This window comes from Lissotriton vulgaris, chromosome 12 (assembly GCF_964263255.1).
Source record: "Lissotriton vulgaris chromosome 12, aLisVul1.2, whole genome shotgun sequence".
In the NCBI taxonomy this organism is placed as follows: domain Eukaryota; kingdom Metazoa; phylum Chordata; class Amphibia; order Caudata; family Salamandridae; genus Lissotriton; species Lissotriton vulgaris.
The window spans coordinates 753,603,049-753,621,292 of record NC_141700.1 but is presented as its reverse complement, the minus strand read 5'-3'; the positions used below and the strand labels follow the sequence as shown (position 1 = coordinate 753,621,292).

Here is an 18,244-nt window from a genome sequence, read left to right as displayed (position 1 = left end):
CATCCATCTATGCATCGAAGGAGTTCCACCCAAAAGTTTCAGCACAATGCTTAATGCAAACTATAAAAGGTACATACGGAAGTCATTTCAAAATGTGAAGAACTATTTGAAGAACTATTTGGACAGCTCACCCTTTCCAGAAAGACATCCCGCTTGGTGAACTTGCGCACTGCAGTCAGCGTGTCTTGCACAATTCCCATGACAGGCCGATTGGACTGGGGGGTGACTATCATTCTTGGGACCACTGCAAGCTCTTGGATCTCAGCTCTCGTCTCCAGTGACTGAGGCAGGTGAAGGTTCATCTCGTCACCATCAAAGTCAGCATTGTAAGGGGTGGTCACACTAAACGAGAAGCGCAAGTCATCAGGACCTATAATATATGTCTATCTCAAGCGAGGTAGATGGCACATCACACAAGGGGCCGAAACAGAAGAAAGGGTTACAAAAATGCATAGAAGCTCAGAGATTAAAAGATCAGATGAAGAATGAATTCATATAACCTAGAATAGTCACTGCAGTGCAGAAAAGAATGCTGTACAGGCAAGTCACCACAGATTAAAGGCCAAGGACCAGTTAAAAGAACAAAAACAAATGAAATTGTGTGACAAACCAAAACATGCAACAACTAAACATCCACCCAAGCTCTACCACTATACGCTCAAATCAAAGGTCTGCTCAGTGAATTCATAATGTCCCAATAATACACCCAATATGAAGCCATGGCTAGAGGATGCCACTGGTGGAGCTGCTCACCTTAGATTAAGCCTGAAGGTGGACCACGGCAAGATACGGACTCTGTGGCCCATCATAGACATTTTGTGCAACGTAGGTTGTCGATTGAAGATAACAATATCTCCGTCACACATATGCCTCTCCACCTGCAGAATGAAAATGTTGATCATCAAGACTCAATTTTACTTCTCGGTACCATTGTAGAAGCTTAAAACCCCATCATTAATTCTGCTTCCACTGAACTGTATGCACCATTATCTGGCATAAAAACAAACAATCATTCCTTACACAGGTTCACAAATTCAATCTTCTGCTGTGGAAGAGTGTGGCACTTCACACCACCTGCCACTGAAGGACAGACATATCCACTAAAGACAAGACTTTGGGATTCAGAATGAACCATGCCTTCACTACAGCCAAAATTGCATTTGGAAGGAGTGAGGCGGTTTAGGAATAAAGGACAATCCGGATTCATTTCTTCGCATTTAGACCGGAGATCACAAGGCTTCTAGACCCTGTCCAGATAGGATTAAATAAGTGCCCCCCAGCAAAAGCCAATATCTAGATAGGTAAGCAGGTGGTAAACGAGAGCAGCCAAGCAAACGTTTCTATAAACAATGGTTGATTAAATTGGTCTGCCATTCCGAGGGTAGCAGGATCCTAAATGGAAGCAAGAGGTTGCAAGTTCCTTGTATGGCGAGGTACACAGCGGTAAGTGGACTTCTGCAATACAATGGTGTTTACACTGTAGTAAAAGTAGTGGGTCCAGGAAAAAAATAATAATATCAGACCATTTCAAACAAACAATATTGTTGAAGTGATCCACCCCCCAAAAAACTGCAGCAAGGTAAAATATCACTTGGCACTCACAACTGCTAACAGAGGAGCGACAGACCGGTTTGAAGACGTTGGCAAGCGCTGCGATCCAATATGAAGTTTAAGTCTACTATGGCAGACGCCTTCAAAAGCATGGTTGGTCCTTCAGCTCTTCTCATCAACAGTTCAGGTATTTGTAGAGAGCCCCAACCTCCTCCTCAATCTTGCAACAAACTACCAGTACCAAGAGGATTACAACCCCCCCCTACTTTCCCAAGCAATGTAGAATGATGGAATTATGTACTGGAGCAAGGCTCTTCCCAGATAATAGGAACAATGAAATACACCATGCAAATCCTGGAAATACAGGCTAACAGTCTATGGAAAGGAACCAGAGATGGTCCAAAAAATTGCTTGAGGCACGTGGAGGTTACGAAATCCGCACTCACCTTGTAGCCAATCTGCAAATGAAGGTCACTAGGTTTGGGATGGAACCGGAGGTCAATTCTGTCTCCGTTGTCACGAATAATATACTTGGCTCCAGGATACTGGCTGTTACCTCGACGCACCAACTCCTGCAATCTGCGGAAGAAAAACCCCCACAAGCAAAAGTTACTATGCACTTTAAGCTGCAACTCAAGTTATTTCAGCAGTGACCCGAGTACTTAAGACAATGTATACAATTCACCTTCTGCACCCAAACTGTAATAAACCCATAAGGACTCTAACCTGTCAATGTTAAACGGTGTCACAATCTCTGGGAAAGTCATGTTAGCAGCAATGGAGCGAGGTACTCCGACTTGGTCGATGAAAAGGTTTGGATCTGGTGTGATGACAGTGCGGGCAGAGAAGTCCACACGCTTTCCCATAAGATTACCTCGAACTCTGCCTTCCTTGCCTTTTAATCTCTGCTTAATGGATTTCAGAGGACGACCAGACTTCTGCATGGCCTGCAGTTAAATAAAGCATACATCACGTCACAGAAGTCCGCGAGGAGAAAAAATCCTCTACAAAGTCCCTTCTATACAAACAACTCAGTCATAGCTAAAGTGCTAACATAACAGCCTCACAATTTTTTTAATACGCTCCACACACCAAAATCCTACCAAAATGTCCCAGTAGCATTATCGTGCTCAACTCTTCCACTCATCGAAGCCCACTCTGGTTACTGACGATTGTTCCTAATATCCCACAAAGTAGGTAGCAATGCAGACCAAAGCCTAGTTATATTCTCTCGCCCCCAACCTTACTGGCTGCAGCACCACAAGCATGAAAAACAAAATGCATGGTACTACAGAAAATTCAAAGAAAAATACACACTCTGGGCAAGCCTGGCAACTCGTTATCCACCATGGTGGCCACATGGAACTGCAGCAGTTTGACGTCTTCTGCGATGACGTGGGCAGCTGCGCCATTTTGCTCGTTGCGACGTAGCTGGTTATTGATTTTGACAATGTCGGCCAGTTTGTGTGTCAAGTCATCCTAAAAACACAAAAACGCAGGATTTGATAATATGGTACAGAAATGGGATGACTGTTCAGGACAAACATGTGCATAAACTCAATCCACACAAAGCCCACAATACGTCTAATTACTTTGAAGGATGCTGCCAAAATATCACTTAAGCAGCCACAGAACCACTCACCACTGTCCATGCCAATGCATAAAACCTAAATAACAATTCTATCACAACAGCGTATCCACAAGTGTGTCAGCCCACCGAATTTTAAAGAGTGCGGGTTAACGTAGCCACGGGTGCCATTCTACTAGACTCCTTTAAAAAACTGGGTCAGCCCAATTTACACCACAAAAAATCTATTTCTAATTAAGTGTTGGAATGGTTAAGTGATGGAGCCTTTTTCATTCAGTCATTTAATTCTTGTGTTTAATACATCTGTTCTTCTATAGATTCCTATTCCCAGGCCACCACTTCCACCTCCTATCCTTCCTCATTGGCTCCTGCATAGATCTGTTCCCTACGTTAGCTAGTTTTCTTTTGCTCCATAACCAAACAATTTTTTTTTTTACAGCAGACAGTCCATGATCGATCTGGGGTCATATTATGGAAGTTCCCAGGGGGCTCAATGGGCTTTATCACCTGCTTTGGGGCACTTGGTATTACAGAAAGAGCTGCAGATGCTTGTGCTGCCACTGTTTGCCTGTCTTGGAAATAGATTTAAATCCAAGTGTTTCTCGCTTTTGCAGCCATACCTGCGCCCACAATTTCTGGCAGTTTGTACCTTAGATTCCCAAGAATTAACAGCAACATATGCCTACAAACAACAGCCCATGAAGGTATGTTAGACATTATTTTGAAAGAAGGTATAATGTAACAGAGTAGCGGACGCATGCCATTGACAGTAGCCATTTTTTCCATAACAGAATGGCGTGTTTATAAAGTGAAAGGGTTCACCACACAGCAACAGAGGACTTGAACAGTCACAGTTACACAAGTGAACACAGTGGTCCTTGAGGCTCCTCATTTCCCCAAACGGATCTGGTAGGTCTGATTTCATACACATTTACTGAGTGGCACTAGAATAGAGTAGAGTCTAGAAATTTGTGAACAAAACTTTAGTTTTTTTGCATCTTTCATAGATACAATGAAAACGCCCTGAAGAGATTCCAGGCACTCAGTCCTGGCATCGAAACGCGTCAGTATTTCACAAGGAGGATTTATTTGGTTATTCAAAACACGACACCAGCAGTTGCTGGTCCAAATAGGCGTCATTTATTGACCAAACTCCTTTTTTGTTGTGAATTCATTTAAGCATATCTCATTTGAATGTTCAATTTCAAAATTATATCATGCACAGTTTTGTCTAATTGCTTTGTGTTTTATGTAGGATGTTAGCATTCATGTCTTTTAAAGTTGGTTTTGCATTGTCATTTTTGTTTGTAAGATTGATATATTTACAATATCGTACAATGTATAGTGCCTTTCTTTGTGAACATTTTTTTTTTACATTTTTTTTTAAAATACATAAATAGTTGGTACTAATAAATACCCGGTCAAACTTAACAATCGCTTTTTTGACCTTTCTAATTGTTTGCAAAAATACTGGTGGGTAGGCAATTGTCTTTGTTGTTTTCACTGTTTGCACCACAGCACACCACAAATCAGCAGAAAAGCAGGGCGGCTTTAAAGCTGTTGCTACATATTTTACTGTGCAGGCGGTAATCTGCCTGCACTTTTAAAGGGAGATTAGAGAGCCCCTTGCAGGCATCTTTGCGCATTCAGACAGATTTGCTGCCTCTGCGCCCGCGTCTATAATATGGCAGCGGCAAAGGGTTGTTTTCATGGGGGCATGCCCCTATGCAAATGACAGAATGCCTCCTGGTGATAGGGCAGCACTAGATGTGTGGCAGCACCATCGTAGATGCACAAGCATCTGATGCCCATGTTGTAATACTAATGTGCCCAGAGGGCGCACAAAGAGCGATCTGCCTGTTGCACCGCCGGGGCTCTTCCATAATACAGCCACAGATGTCTTAATGCAGTCGCACCTGGTGCATTTTCTGTTAAAATGCATCTTCAAACAACTTTCATGGCTGTTTCACCCAAGACACCGAAAACGCCAGTCTCACTGCTCTGTTAATATTTCAACAATATTAACAAGCATTTGCAATGCAATAGGTCTCGCAGTTACGCAAGTTTAAGCTATTAACATTGTAAATGACAATGCCTTTTATTTAGGTTTTTAAAACAAAAACAACAATAAAAAGGCATTATTTGCAATGTCAATAGCTCAAAACTCGCATAACTTCGAGACCTATTGCATTGCAAATGCTTGTCCTATCCTGCAGTGGACCGATCTCGCCCTTGCCGCGCCGCTGTATGTGAGGCGGACGGGAACGGTGCGAGGTGGGGCGAGGCTGTGGAAATAAAATGGAGCACACACCCGATGGACAGGTATCAGGGAGGCATCGCACTTGACAAATATAGCTTTTCTGCGACTGTGCAGCCTACCTCAAAAAGCATGTGTGGTGCGTCACTATAGTTAGACGCTAATGACATTACCTCACCCACGTCATCTTTAGCTACTGTGCGAGGGACATGGAAATCGAGCCACATAGCCCCATTCAAAACCTTCTCTACAGGAAGTGTGACTCTAGAGTTCAACGTCTGCCTCTGGGCCCAGGACAGTGCCTAGAAGCATCATAGGTTTCAGAGGAGCGATCTTGCGCTGCCTCCTGTCCCAGCCCATGGTCATTCACTTTGTCCCAGGACAAAGCCTGGAAACCTCATACGTTCAGGTGGAGCACTCTTTCTCTGCCTCGTGTCACAGTCCCTGATTTTTCACTCTGTGCTCTGCCCCCCCTCCAATGAACGCATAGCTACGTGCTCAACACATAACTAGTATAAGCAGCTGTAGAAATGCTGCAATTGCATTCTGCTATTGCAGTATTTCTACTGCTATCAGAAGAATGTGACCTTGCTAATGAAAGTGCACCAACAGGGGCAAACTGGAATATCTGAATTTGGGCAAACAAATCTGCAGAAACATGTGTACACATTTTGGGATGAAACTATGTATCTGAGTGGGGCCAGAGTAGTTTGGCTTACCAACAGTGCTTTAACTGGCAGGTCCTAACAGGCACTGCGGGCCTGCACTGAGATTGAAAGGGCGAGTACCTGCCCTCTTTCAATGGGGAGAGTCCCAGCACTTCTCAGGACACACAGCTTCTCTTGGGCAGTGAGTACCTATCAATCAAACATAGTATTTATGAAGCACACTACTTACCCATGAGGGTCTCAAGGCGCTGGAGGGTGGGGGAATGCTGCTACTGCTCAAAAAGCCAGATCTTGAGGAGTCTTTTGAAGGTCAGCAGGTCTTGGGTCTGTCGTAGGTGGATGGGGAGGGTGTTCCAGGTCTTGGCGGCGAGGTGGGAGATCGACCTGCCACCGGAGGTCGCTGTTAGGATGTGGGGGGACTGTGGCGAGGGCGGCGGAGCGGAGCTGGCGGGTGGGGGTGTATAAGCGAAGATGTCTGTTGAGGTACGCTGGTCCGGTGTAGTGCCTTGTGCGCGTGGGTGAGGAGCTTGAAGGTTATCCTCTTTTTGACGGGGAGCCAGTTCAGGTCTCTCAGGTGGGGTGTGATGTGGCTGCAGAGAGGGATGTCGAGAATCAGGCGTGCAGAGGCGTCCTGGATGCTTTGAAGCCGTTTCAGGAGTTTGGCCAAGGCTCCTGCGTAGAGGGCGTTTCCGTAGTCCAACCTGCTTCTGACGAGGGCCTGGGTGTCCATTCTTCTCGGTGGGGATCCACTTGTAGATCTTGCGGAGCATGCAGAGGGTGTTGAAGCAGGAGGTAGAGAAGGCATTGACCTGCTTAGTCATGGAGAGGGTGGAGTTGAGGATGACCCCATGGTTACGTGCGTGGTCGGTGGGTGTTGAAGCTGTACTCAGTGCGGTCGGCCACCAGGAGTCGTCCCAGCAGAGGGGGTGGATCCGAGGATGAGGACCTTCGTCTTGTTTGATTTCAGCTTCAGCCGGCTGTTCCTCATCCATTCGGCGACAGCCTTCATTCCTTCGTGGAGGTTGGTTTTAGCGGTGTGGGGGTCATTGGTGAGGGAGAGGATCAGCTGGGTGTCATTGGCATAGGAGATAATATAAGAGGTCGTGCAGTCGGGCGACGTGGGTGAGCGGTGCCATGTACATGTTAAACAGCGTTGGGATGAGCGCTGGGGTACACCGTAGATCTGGAAGGATATGGTCCAGTCCAGGGCCTACTCTTGGATCCCAGCGTCATGGAGGTGTGTGTGTAGTGTGCGGTGGCAGACCGCGTCGAAGGCGGCTGACAGGTCTAGGAGGTTGAGGGCTTCGGTTTCTCCGTTGTCTAGCAGGGTCTAGGAGGTTGAGGGCTTCGGTTTCTCCGTTGTCTAGCAGGGTCCTGATGTCATCGGTGGCTTTGATTAGGGCAACCTCATATGGTTGTGTCGCAGTTTACCCCACGCGCAAAGAAAACAACCTGGCATGCCCTAAAAAAGCAGCTGACAAAGACTCACCTGATTTCTAGCAGAGCCTTGCATGACAACAGCAGGGCGGACAGACAGAGGAGGAACTGGTAGCACTGTTACAATCAGCCACTCCGGACGGGCATACTTGGGATCCATGCCCATGATGTGGCACTCCTCATCTGTGATGCGTTTAAAGATCTCATGCACCCGCTCTGGGCTCAATAAAATTTTCTTTTCCTGGGAATCTTCATTCACGTGTTTCCATTCGGCGTATAGCTCCAGACCTGTGCGGCGAATGCGGGGCTGATAGCGGCCACATCCACCATGACCCTGGAATCAAAGGAACAACCAATTAGGATGACAAAAGGACAGCCAGTTAGTATTTGTGAAAAGCTGCTCTGAGCACAGCACTCCACCTCACCTTCTCCTTTGTGATATCCTCATCTCCTTCAGGCTGCTCAACACCAAATTTGTTATCCATCTCCTCGCCACCTTCACAGATGTTCTTACCCTTGCATAGGTCATAGACGTGGGTCAAACGTTTCTTGGGCTGCCCCTTGGACTTCACCATAATGTCTTTAATCTTTGGGTTGTTCTAAAAAGACAGATGAAAATTGGTCACATCACACATTGTCTGAACTCACCAGAAAAGAGGTTTCAGTCCAAAAGATGGAAGGTGTTGCAACAATAAGCAAACTTAACACTGAGTTGTTCTTCTAGACGCTGAATTCCATCCAAATGCCCACATATTCAGCAGAGTATTAGTCAAAGTGTTCAACCGTGTTTCAGGCCATGCATGTATTACCAGACAAAGCTCATGATCACATAAAATGCAAGATCTGAGCCAGCATCAAGTAGCATCTTGCACCAAGATTCTGAATGGACACAGTTACTCTTTGCTAGCTCCCAACTGCCTTGGGTGCAGAACCAAGTAGATTTGCCACCATCATCTGCAAAACTTCTATGCAGCTTAGAAAAGTGTTTAATATTTTATCAGTCCCTCAAGAAAGCATGAAGGGGAAATGAGGGCAGGACGGAAACATAAGATTCTGAAATGTTATGCTCTTTGAATTCTGGGACTACAGCTACTTGCCGCCACTCGGCAAAGGTAGGCATGGGACAGACTGCGTGCCTTGGGTGCTCCTTTGTGCTATCCCAGAGACTCTCGGGAAGAGGGAAGGGCAGGCATACCTATAGTAGTCTGGAAGTCGCCCAATGGTTTTATTAAACGGTTGATCCCTCCCCAAGCGTAAATCTGAAATTGCCGACCGTATATCGCCCCCAGCAGCTGACTGCCCTTTTTCTGGTGGAAACTACTCCAGACATTTTAGACGCTATCCCTACGGACTATGCAATTACAAGACTGGATAGACCTGAGGGGAGGTGGTCTGGGGTGATATATAAACAGCATCCGAGTTGCAGTTTATCTGAAGTACAGATTAGTGGTTCGGAAGCAGCCTTTTTCTCACCATCTCTCATTGGCCGCTGCTCCCTTAATGGCTTCCTGATCTATCGGCCCCCTGCGTTTGCCGCATCTTTTACCACAGCTCTACTTGATATCATCGCTGCATATGCTCTGCAACACTGTAACCTCCTAATCTTAGGGGATTGTAATCTACATTTTGACGATCTGACCCCTCATATTGTTACAGGCCTAATGGAGGTCTTAAAGTCACTTCATCTTAAACAGCTAGTACAGGAACCCACTCACAATCAGGGGCATATTCTTGACACCATCTTTGCCAATTTGGCCTTGGTAAAAGTAGGTACCCCTGGTTCCGATTGTCTGGTCCGATCACTCGCTTATTCCTTTTCAGATTTTAGACACTCATCCCCCGCCAAAACCATTCTCTGTTAATCAAAACTCTGAAATGGACCATGGTCAATCAGGAGGCCATTAAATCTGGCTTGAGCAGCTGCACTTCATGCCTAGATAATTGCCCCAAGGCTGCCAATCAGCAGGTTTCGGCCTGGAATGAGTAGGTTCTAGATTACAAAGCCCAATGAAAAACAAACTTTCTCGCTCCAGACCCTCTCTGCTGTGTGGTTTACAGTGGACCTTATGCAGATGATTAAGAGCATCTCAGTGGAAAACGTGTGCTTCCTAGCTGCCAAAATCAAATCTTGCTCTCCATTAGACCCTGCGCCCCCCTCCCCCTTATTCTGGAGCGTGGGCTTACTGCCCTTACCCCTACATGATGTAGATCGCTTAATGTATCGTTTGAAGCCGGTTAACTTCTAGCTAAATGGAAGAACGCTATAGAGATTCCTCTCAATAAACCATAACTGGACCCTCCTAAACCAGAGAATTCCCTTCCAATTTATTTGCTCCCATCCATGGCAAAAATGGCTGGAAAGCATGTTCACTTTCAACTAATGAAGTTCATTGATGAGAACAGTCTCCTTCAAGAGACACAATCAAGATGTAGCCCACAGTATAGCACGGAATTCGCCCTCTTTCTAGCCTCCGAGACGTTAGAAGGGTGGCAGGTGAAGGGAAAAGTGCTACACTTCTCACAATATCATACACCTCTACCACACCTGCACAGCCACTACAGCAACTCTGTTGGAGACGGTCTTTAATATTAGCATTAACAGACATGGTTGTCATCACTGTGCTGCCCTTGACATCAGAACCAAGCTCAGATGTAGGATATTGTTTGAGAAACAGGCAACAAATAGGTACTCACTGCATCAACCAGAAGCTTGGAGCAGAAAAAACACACGCAGCGAAGAACCTTCATGGTTTTTACCAGGAAGCCAACGTGGAAAACTGGCTTAGCCAATTCAATATGTCCGAAGTGACCAGGGCATTCAGTCATATTCCCTGCAAAGAAGACAAAAGAATATTTCATAGTGGGAACATGGACGTTGGATCCTGTCAGTGACCACAACAAGCACATTACCAAGCAGCATCCACAACTGCATCAGTGCCCTATTTCAAGTCCCACCCGCTTACACTAAGAGGACAATATTTTGGTATCTATACCACTCCGCTGCGTCTCCCAAAAACACACTATTCCCCAAATGCACCCACCCCCTTCCATTTCAGCAAGTGGCAACTTATGGATAACCAACAGAGTAAGAGACAACATCCCCATTAAATACTTGAAACCTGTTCTCCAAATGCATGCACTCCCTCACCCCTTCATTACTTGACAACTTATGGATAACCAAGAGAGTAAGATACACCATTCCCCAAAAATACGTAAGAAGTTTACAAGACACTGTCCTGCAGGGAACTGGCGGGTTCTGGATTTTACATAAGTAAAATACTAAGTATATGTATTGTGACTTCATAACAATGAGCTAGATGTTTCACCAGCTTCTTATTGAAATCACTCCGAGGATATGCCCAAAATAGGATTCTTACATGAAACAAAGCAGCAACACTGTCAAGAACAGGAACACAGTGTTGATGCTAAGACTTTACCTGCACACGTCTGACATCGGCCAGACCTTTCAATCACTCCTTGGCGGGGATCCATCAGCCCACCCAGTTTGGGTCGACCGCCTTCGGTTGTTTCAGAGTACTTTATTCCTCCTTCTGTGACAGACATTCGTTTCTGGAAGCAAAACAGGTATAAGAATCAAGGCACGAAGATTTTCGGGGAGCAGCAAGTAGAAGCCTACTAACAAAATTTGGAAGCACAATCCTCACATTGGCACAATGAAGATTTGATTATCTAGAAAAAGAAGACTATACTTGATGAATGAACATGCAGATTTCTTTTAAATGCAGAGCATGACCTACCACCTAGCCACATCGAATCCTGGCAGAAAGGTTTACAAACGTGTACTTTACTAATGAGAGCCAACACCCAAGAATCTCCATACAACATACAGGCTCAGCAGATGACCATATTAGTCATTGCAATTATCAATACTTGGCATCTCAATGACCTGCCATTATCCACAATAAAATATCACACTCCTGGAATAATTCTGTAACAATGATAAGCCACCAAACACTTTCCTACCCTGCCATCAACAGCTAGTACACTTGAAAAGAGGTGCAATTCTTCACAATGACTGACCATGCAATGCTGATACTCAGGCTATGGAACAACAATATCCAGAAATGCCAGAATTACTTCAATATTTAAAGCCACTTGGTGGCTGAATACACAAGGTGGGAGACTAGGTACTAGTATTTCACACCCAATTTAGTAAAACATTAGTACAAATAATCCCAAAGCAAGAGTAGTTATGGCTACAAAAGACCGCACAAATGCTAGTCTGGTAAGGGAATAGTAGTGCGCACTATCCCTTTAATGGCGAAACTACTCAAAATGTAACCAAATTCAGAAACAATGACCTGAAATTGCCTGTATGCACTGCCGTTGGTGTTAATAACATTCACTATGTGCATTTTTAGTACCCCACAAACAAAATAAATCATGAAACGTATACTCTAATATGTTAATGTTGTATTTTCTGGTTAGAACATCACAATGAAAAATTCGTTTACATTCCAATTACCACATAATGTTGAACCAATATAACATTTACAACCCAAATATATGCAACATGACTAATTTCACAGTATTTATTTTATTGATCCTCATGGTTCATTGTTCAACTGTCAGTTAATTCAATTCAATTGTTATTATGTTTTGGAACTCCGTGGAGGTCCACATAAAAGAATATACACAATACAAAAATCCATTCAATACCACAAAGACAGTTTACAACAATTTACGGCAATACAGAATAATTCATTGATACATACTTCATAAGCACTCCATCAATAAATAGCTAAAAAACATGTAAAAAAGTAAAAAATGTTAAAACAGAATCTTTCATTTGGGGGGTTATGTAAGGCAAGCATAAAAGAATTGGCATTTAAGATACCCATTTGCAAGCATATTTGCCTTAACCACTTACGGTGAAATGGGCGCAGCACTGGACATATAAAAGGTACATGCATTCGGTCTTGAGTGGACAAGTGACAAAGGTTGTAGATTGCAAGGTCTCCGTACCATCTAGACAAAAGATTATTTAGTGGTAACAAGTCCTGCCTCAAGAGAAACCAAAATCTCCGGACGCCATGAGGCAAATTCCAGGCGACATAGGGTTGCACAAATGTCCTTGCAAATGAGTCGGTGAGGGGATTAACACCTTTCTTAACAAGGATAGAGGCACTGTCAGTCCTTTTGTTGACTGTTGCCCGCCCTATGCATTTCGGGACCAAGTGTCCCTTCTTCAGGGGCCACTAGAGAGCAAGAAATAAACTACACGCCAGATTCTTCAAAAACCAAATGTCCGTCATTTTTAAGAAAAAACTAAAATGTCCTGGAAAAAACTATTACTCCAACAACCTTGCTACCAACTGCTCATGCAAGGTGATTCAGACTTTTTGTTAAATCAAATGTAGACACCACAACGTGCCCACTGTAATTTCAAATCCTTAGTGTCACCCTTCATGCAACACCTTCAGGTCAGTAATGTAGTAGTTTTGTCCTGGACATTTTGAACAATGAACCATGAATATACTGTGAAATTAGTCATGTTACATATATTCGACTTGGAAATGTTACATTGGTTCAGCATTATGATGTGGTGTGTTTTGTCCTCTGAAAGGACTTCATAAGTGTTTATGTATTTCTTTGAAGCAATATCACATCCAATGTGAATCAGTTATCTTAAGAAGTCTATCCCTCATAACTGGTTTTAAATGAGTGGTTAAGTAAGATTGAGACTCGACCCTTAGATTCTTGGAACAATTTTATTGCTCTTATATTATCGTAGAACAATAACTTAAGGAAATTCAGTGAGCTCAGACAGGGTACAGGGCCGGCCTTAGGCATGTGCAAGCTGTGCACCTGCACAGGGCCACCAAACCCCAGGGGCCACCACACCAATATATATCCATAATATAATAATCCTCTGAGGATGGATACATATTTGCGTGGCGGCCCCTGGCAGGGATTTGGCGGCCTCCGGCTCTGTTCCACTTCCAAACACCCTGGCCCTCTTCACTGGCCTCCCGCTCCGCCCCGCTGGGACCCCCTCTTCCGGGGCCCGCTACCTACGCTCCCTGCCCAGGGCCACCATGAGCCTAGAGCCGCCCCTGCAGGGTAGCACGACGCGCCACAACAGTCAAGTACCGTTTTTCATTGCTGTTTTGAAGAATAATAAAGAGAATTGTTTGAAGACTTCATACTACGGCTCACATGTTATTTTAGTCCTGGAAAAGATTATATTGGGTTTGACATCATATAATTATGTGTTTTTAGGGTAAGGAGGTGGAGGAAAAAAAATAAGAGAACAAGCTCTTGAATACAGTTGTTGGACTCTTGAGGCACCCCATTGTGTGCGTTTTTGTCAGTAAAACATTAGTATATCAATAGGTGCTCTAGTAATGCATAAATGCCAAGATATCAGATTAAAAGATGTGTTAGCCATCAAAAAACACAAACACCACACCAATAGCAAGCCCCCAACAAACTGAGTAATATCAAGCAATCAGAAAACAGAACAGTATATTTGGTCATTTCGTGACTACTGATATAATTGTGAAAAAGGACAGGTCAGTTTGAGATGGGATGCACATTGTATCTTCATTATATATGAAAAACATGAAGCCATGAAAGAGCTAACAGTCTATGCTAGACCTGAATAATTAAACATAACAGCTTTGGGTCACACCGCTTCAACCATTGCTCTCAGACTGGCATCCATGTTTTGCGGCCGACCATTACAACATAGGGTAATCGGTCAGACTACTTCATCCATAGGTTCTTGTGCACTGTGCAGGACTAGCAAACTGTGCATATCTTCCTTAAAAAGTGCACTGTAGTCATCTTCCTGTGATTAAATAAGACAGTCAGATTCTATTACAATTTCATGCAACAGCTATTTTTTTCTTTTAAATTGCAGATACAGCTGCCATGTTTGGGTGCTATTTTTAAATTGAGAAATTATTGACAACACCCGCTTGCAAGGAACAGACCCATTTGCTTTGACAGTCCTTGCTTAGGCTGGATTCTCCTTGAAGAACAGTCCTATCTTGTTTGAAATATGGGTGGTGGAGCCTTTCCACCCAGACAAGCTGAACTTAAAAATTAGATTACAAACTATAATTTGGCATAAATATTTACCTAAATATAAAATTAGAAGGGCCCCAAGCCAACCGCAAGCAACTTTCAGATTACAATGTCTATAGCTGCTCATACAAACTATCAAAATCCAGCTGGGCCTGCACCGACTACTATCCAGCCAGACAATGTCTATAGCTGCTCATACAAACTATCAAAATCTAGCTGGGCCAGCACTGACTACTATCCAGCCTCTGCCATATCACACACACACACACCAGCATTCCCCCCTAATCACAACTCAGCTATCCACATCCCTCTATGCAATATATCACCACTAAGCTAAACATATTGAACCTCTTCCATATGCCATGTCACTTTCTTGTGGCACTTTCTCACAGACTACAATTCCATTGTAGACCACCTCATTGTTTATCATTTCAGGTGTGTGTAAAGGGTTGAGGATATGGATTAACCGTAAGGGGTTCACTATACATGTGATAAAGGAAAATTGATAACGGTAATAGCTTAAAGCGACAATGGTAGAAGATTAATGGTGTATAAGTAAGGGAGTGAGTAGGGTAAGGGTTATGGATAAAGCCAAGTGGTTAACAGTAAGAGATAAGACTAAGGGGTAAAAGGTAGGAGTAATGGGCAAGGGGTAAGGATACGTGAATAAGACTAAGACGCACAGGGTAAGTTAGGTAAGATCATAAAGGCCTGGCGTAAAGTTATGGGAAAAGTGAGTATTAGGTTAAGGCTATGGGTTTGAAGGTAAGGGGTTTAAATGGAAGTGGTTGTATAAAAGGTAAATGAGTATGGATTCGCCCCATTTGCTCACCCAAAATGGCACCCTCCTTTGTTTACAAGTATTTTGCCACCACCCAAACTGATATTTAATTCACTTCCCGGGGTGAAAAAACACTTTTTAAGAACTCAGAGTAAATTGGCTATTTTCATGCACTTGTGTACCCCTCACGCGAACATTCGTTAGGACACCACCCAAACTACCCCCTCATGCATACATACATCTATGACGACACCACCAAAACTGGAATCCCCTCACGCGTACATCCGTTATGACACCCCCAAACTGGCATCCTCTCACGTGTACATCCATGACACCCCCCCTCCAAAACTGGCATACTCTCACGCGCACATCCATTAAGACACCCACACACGTACTACCATAATGACCCCCTAAACTGGTAACCCCTCAACTTACACCCTTTATGGATGAAAACTAATTTCATAAAAATGTATGCCAACACCCAAACTGTCAACCCCTCATCGTACTCCTTTAATAAGGTGCACCGATTGATCAAAGCCACACACTAAATATTATGCCCTTTACTCATACTTAGGGATGACACCTTGCCAAGAGACGTACCAGTCACTTATTGTTTTTTGTTGTTGTTTTTGTAGCAAAGGCTTGGACGTGAAACTAAATGAGACTTAAAAAAAGGTAGGAATTCATTTCTGTCGATATATGTACACTTTAATTGTTGGTTATAAGATCATTACTGTAACTTTAGAACACAATTAAAAGGGCATTATTTTTTATATTTGTTGTGTGTGAAGTATATATGGATGAAGGCTAAAAACACGGTTGAAATAATATTTTCCTTTACCGGACAGGACATCAAAATTGTAGGGCGCCAGGTACAGGCACTTCCTGAGACATGAACACAACGGGACTCTACTCAACTACCCTACTGACATCAGATAACATCCTTTTCAGTCTTCCACACTTCCTTACACTACATTCCAATGCCACCAGAGGACCACTAACTCGGACATAAAACAAGTATCACCCTTTCCCTTCCACCTCACACACTATGGTCGAGCTACTCAAATCAAATTGGAGACAACACTCCGATGCTAGGGGAAACATTCGCAAAATAAATCGCACCTACTCACAACATCCACCATTTACTAACTACCCTGATATACTTAAAAAAAAAACTTTACAATGAGCCAACGACTTAAAATGCCAAAACTCAACACAACCGGGAGCAGTCCACGTTAACACCGTTCAGTCACCTACAACTCACTCCCGCCATCAGATTCCTGCATCGCAAACAAACAAACACAAAGAACTAAATAAAGGGTCACAGGATGCATCGGAGACAATGACCCCCGGTTTAGGACAGCCTGTGACATCACACCACCCTGACCCACACAACTGCATGGAACGAACACCTACAAGCTCGTCGGGGCCGAGCACGCCGAACTGTACGCGCCGGATGTTACGTAGCGGGCACGCGCTGTCCCCGGAGGGCGGACCGCCGCTCATCTTGCCGCCTACGCAGACGGACGCGGAGAGAACGGGGCCTCTTCTCGGGCTAGTAGGGGCTTCGGAAGATGGATATTCGTGTCGGTCGGTGCGCTCAGGAAAGATAAGCTTGAGCACCGACTAAAGCGGAGGGCGGACACAGGTCAGCGTTTAGGTTGTCGTGGAGCTGCCCTTTTATCATCCGCTCCAGCTGCGCCCCTTAGCGCATCTGAGCGTCGTGCGTTCGGGCAGCCTCTTATATATTCTTTCTCGGCTTTCCTACGGGGTTGCCCAGAATATCCAGCAGGGGTAGTGGGCGGGACCAGCAGGTCAGGCGCAGGAACGTGAGGACGTAACACGCGAGGGGTACGGTCTATGATAATACGACTTCCCTGTTTCAATGCACCTAAGTGCTTAATGTATTCCATTATCATGAATAATGTATTACGGCTGTTCTATATTCAGAAACCCAGGTCCGCCCTAACACGTCACCATATGCGAGTGAATCCGGAAATTGACGAACGCGTCCTAGTGTTCTCGTGCTACTGCTTACGCTGTCACACAGGGCACTGCTGTTTATCGGATGTTTGATGTGTTGTTTCCTGTTCTCCGTATGCGACAACATCTTTGATATTCTCCGACACCACACCTTCTCGTCTTTTGGATTGAGGGCCTCTGTGTCTTCTTTTCTTGTCTTTGTCGCTTTTATTTACTCTTCGACTTTTCATCGCGGATCCCCGGCCTCGATTAGGGAAGAGTGGCCGGTTTAGGTGCTGATCTGTCGGGTAGGAGCGTACGTGAGTCCCCGGCTTCAAGGCCGCTGTAGGCCACTTCGGAAGAATTCCTCTTTTGTAGAGAGCTGAGGGATGGGGTTCGCCGAAGGCTTGTCGTTTGCAGGTAGTTGGTTTGAAAGCGTGAGAGTGCTTTTTGATCCAGTGTAGGGGCCGAGAGCGGCCTACAAGTTGTTATAGCTGACCCTGAACGTAGGGGCTCCATTCCCGTGACTGTGCCTAGCGCTTTAAGATGAGTTTTTTTTTTAAGGGTTTTAAGAAGCTTCTGCCCACCCGTGGTGGAGCGAAAGTGAGGTCCCGGGTAGCAGTCTACTGACCGTATCTTTGCGTTCCTTCGGACTCGAACCCCCGTTTTAAATGTGGAGCGTACCCCGCACTCTTTCGCGACCGCTTTTTTTGTGCGAGTCGTTTTAGTTGGGCATTGTCCATTTTTTTTCTTCTGGATATTGTACACTGTTATTGTTGTGAACTGACCCCCACCCTCAATTCTGCCCCCGACACACACACACATCGAGAAACGCGAGGGTAGATACAAGACGACCCTACCTCGTTCTCTGAACCGAGAATCTCAACCCAATTCCTGAAACAGTACCCAGGTCTTTCTAATCTGAAGTGTCTGCTCCCTCACCCATA

At 44.6% G+C, this 18,244-nt stretch overlaps 1 protein-coding gene across 1 annotated transcript in view; it reads right to left on the bottom strand.

Annotated features, from left to right (window-relative positions):
* Positions 1 to 17,055, bottom strand: part of POLR2A (RNA polymerase II subunit A) — a 41,871-nt gene extending 24,816 nt beyond the window's left edge. Inside the window, exons 1-10 of the mRNA XM_086946042.1 lie at positions 16,752 to 17,055; positions 10,939 to 11,071; positions 10,196 to 10,332; positions 7,927 to 8,100; positions 7,554 to 7,835; positions 2,869 to 3,030; positions 2,278 to 2,498; positions 1,998 to 2,130; positions 754 to 878; positions 132 to 342 (exon numbers count right to left, since the gene is read on the bottom strand). Coding sequence (XP_086802168.1) covers positions 132 to 342; positions 754 to 878; positions 1,998 to 2,130; positions 2,278 to 2,498; positions 2,869 to 3,030; positions 7,554 to 7,835; positions 7,927 to 8,100; positions 10,196 to 10,332; positions 10,939 to 11,071; positions 16,752 to 16,841 — 1,668 coding nt within the window. The 5' untranslated portion in view covers positions 16,842 to 17,055. The remainder of the gene's footprint in view (positions 1 to 131; positions 343 to 753; positions 879 to 1,997; positions 2,131 to 2,277; positions 2,499 to 2,868; positions 3,031 to 7,553; positions 7,836 to 7,926; positions 8,101 to 10,195; positions 10,333 to 10,938; positions 11,072 to 16,751) is intronic.
* Positions 17,056 to 18,244: the final 1,189 nt, after the last annotated feature.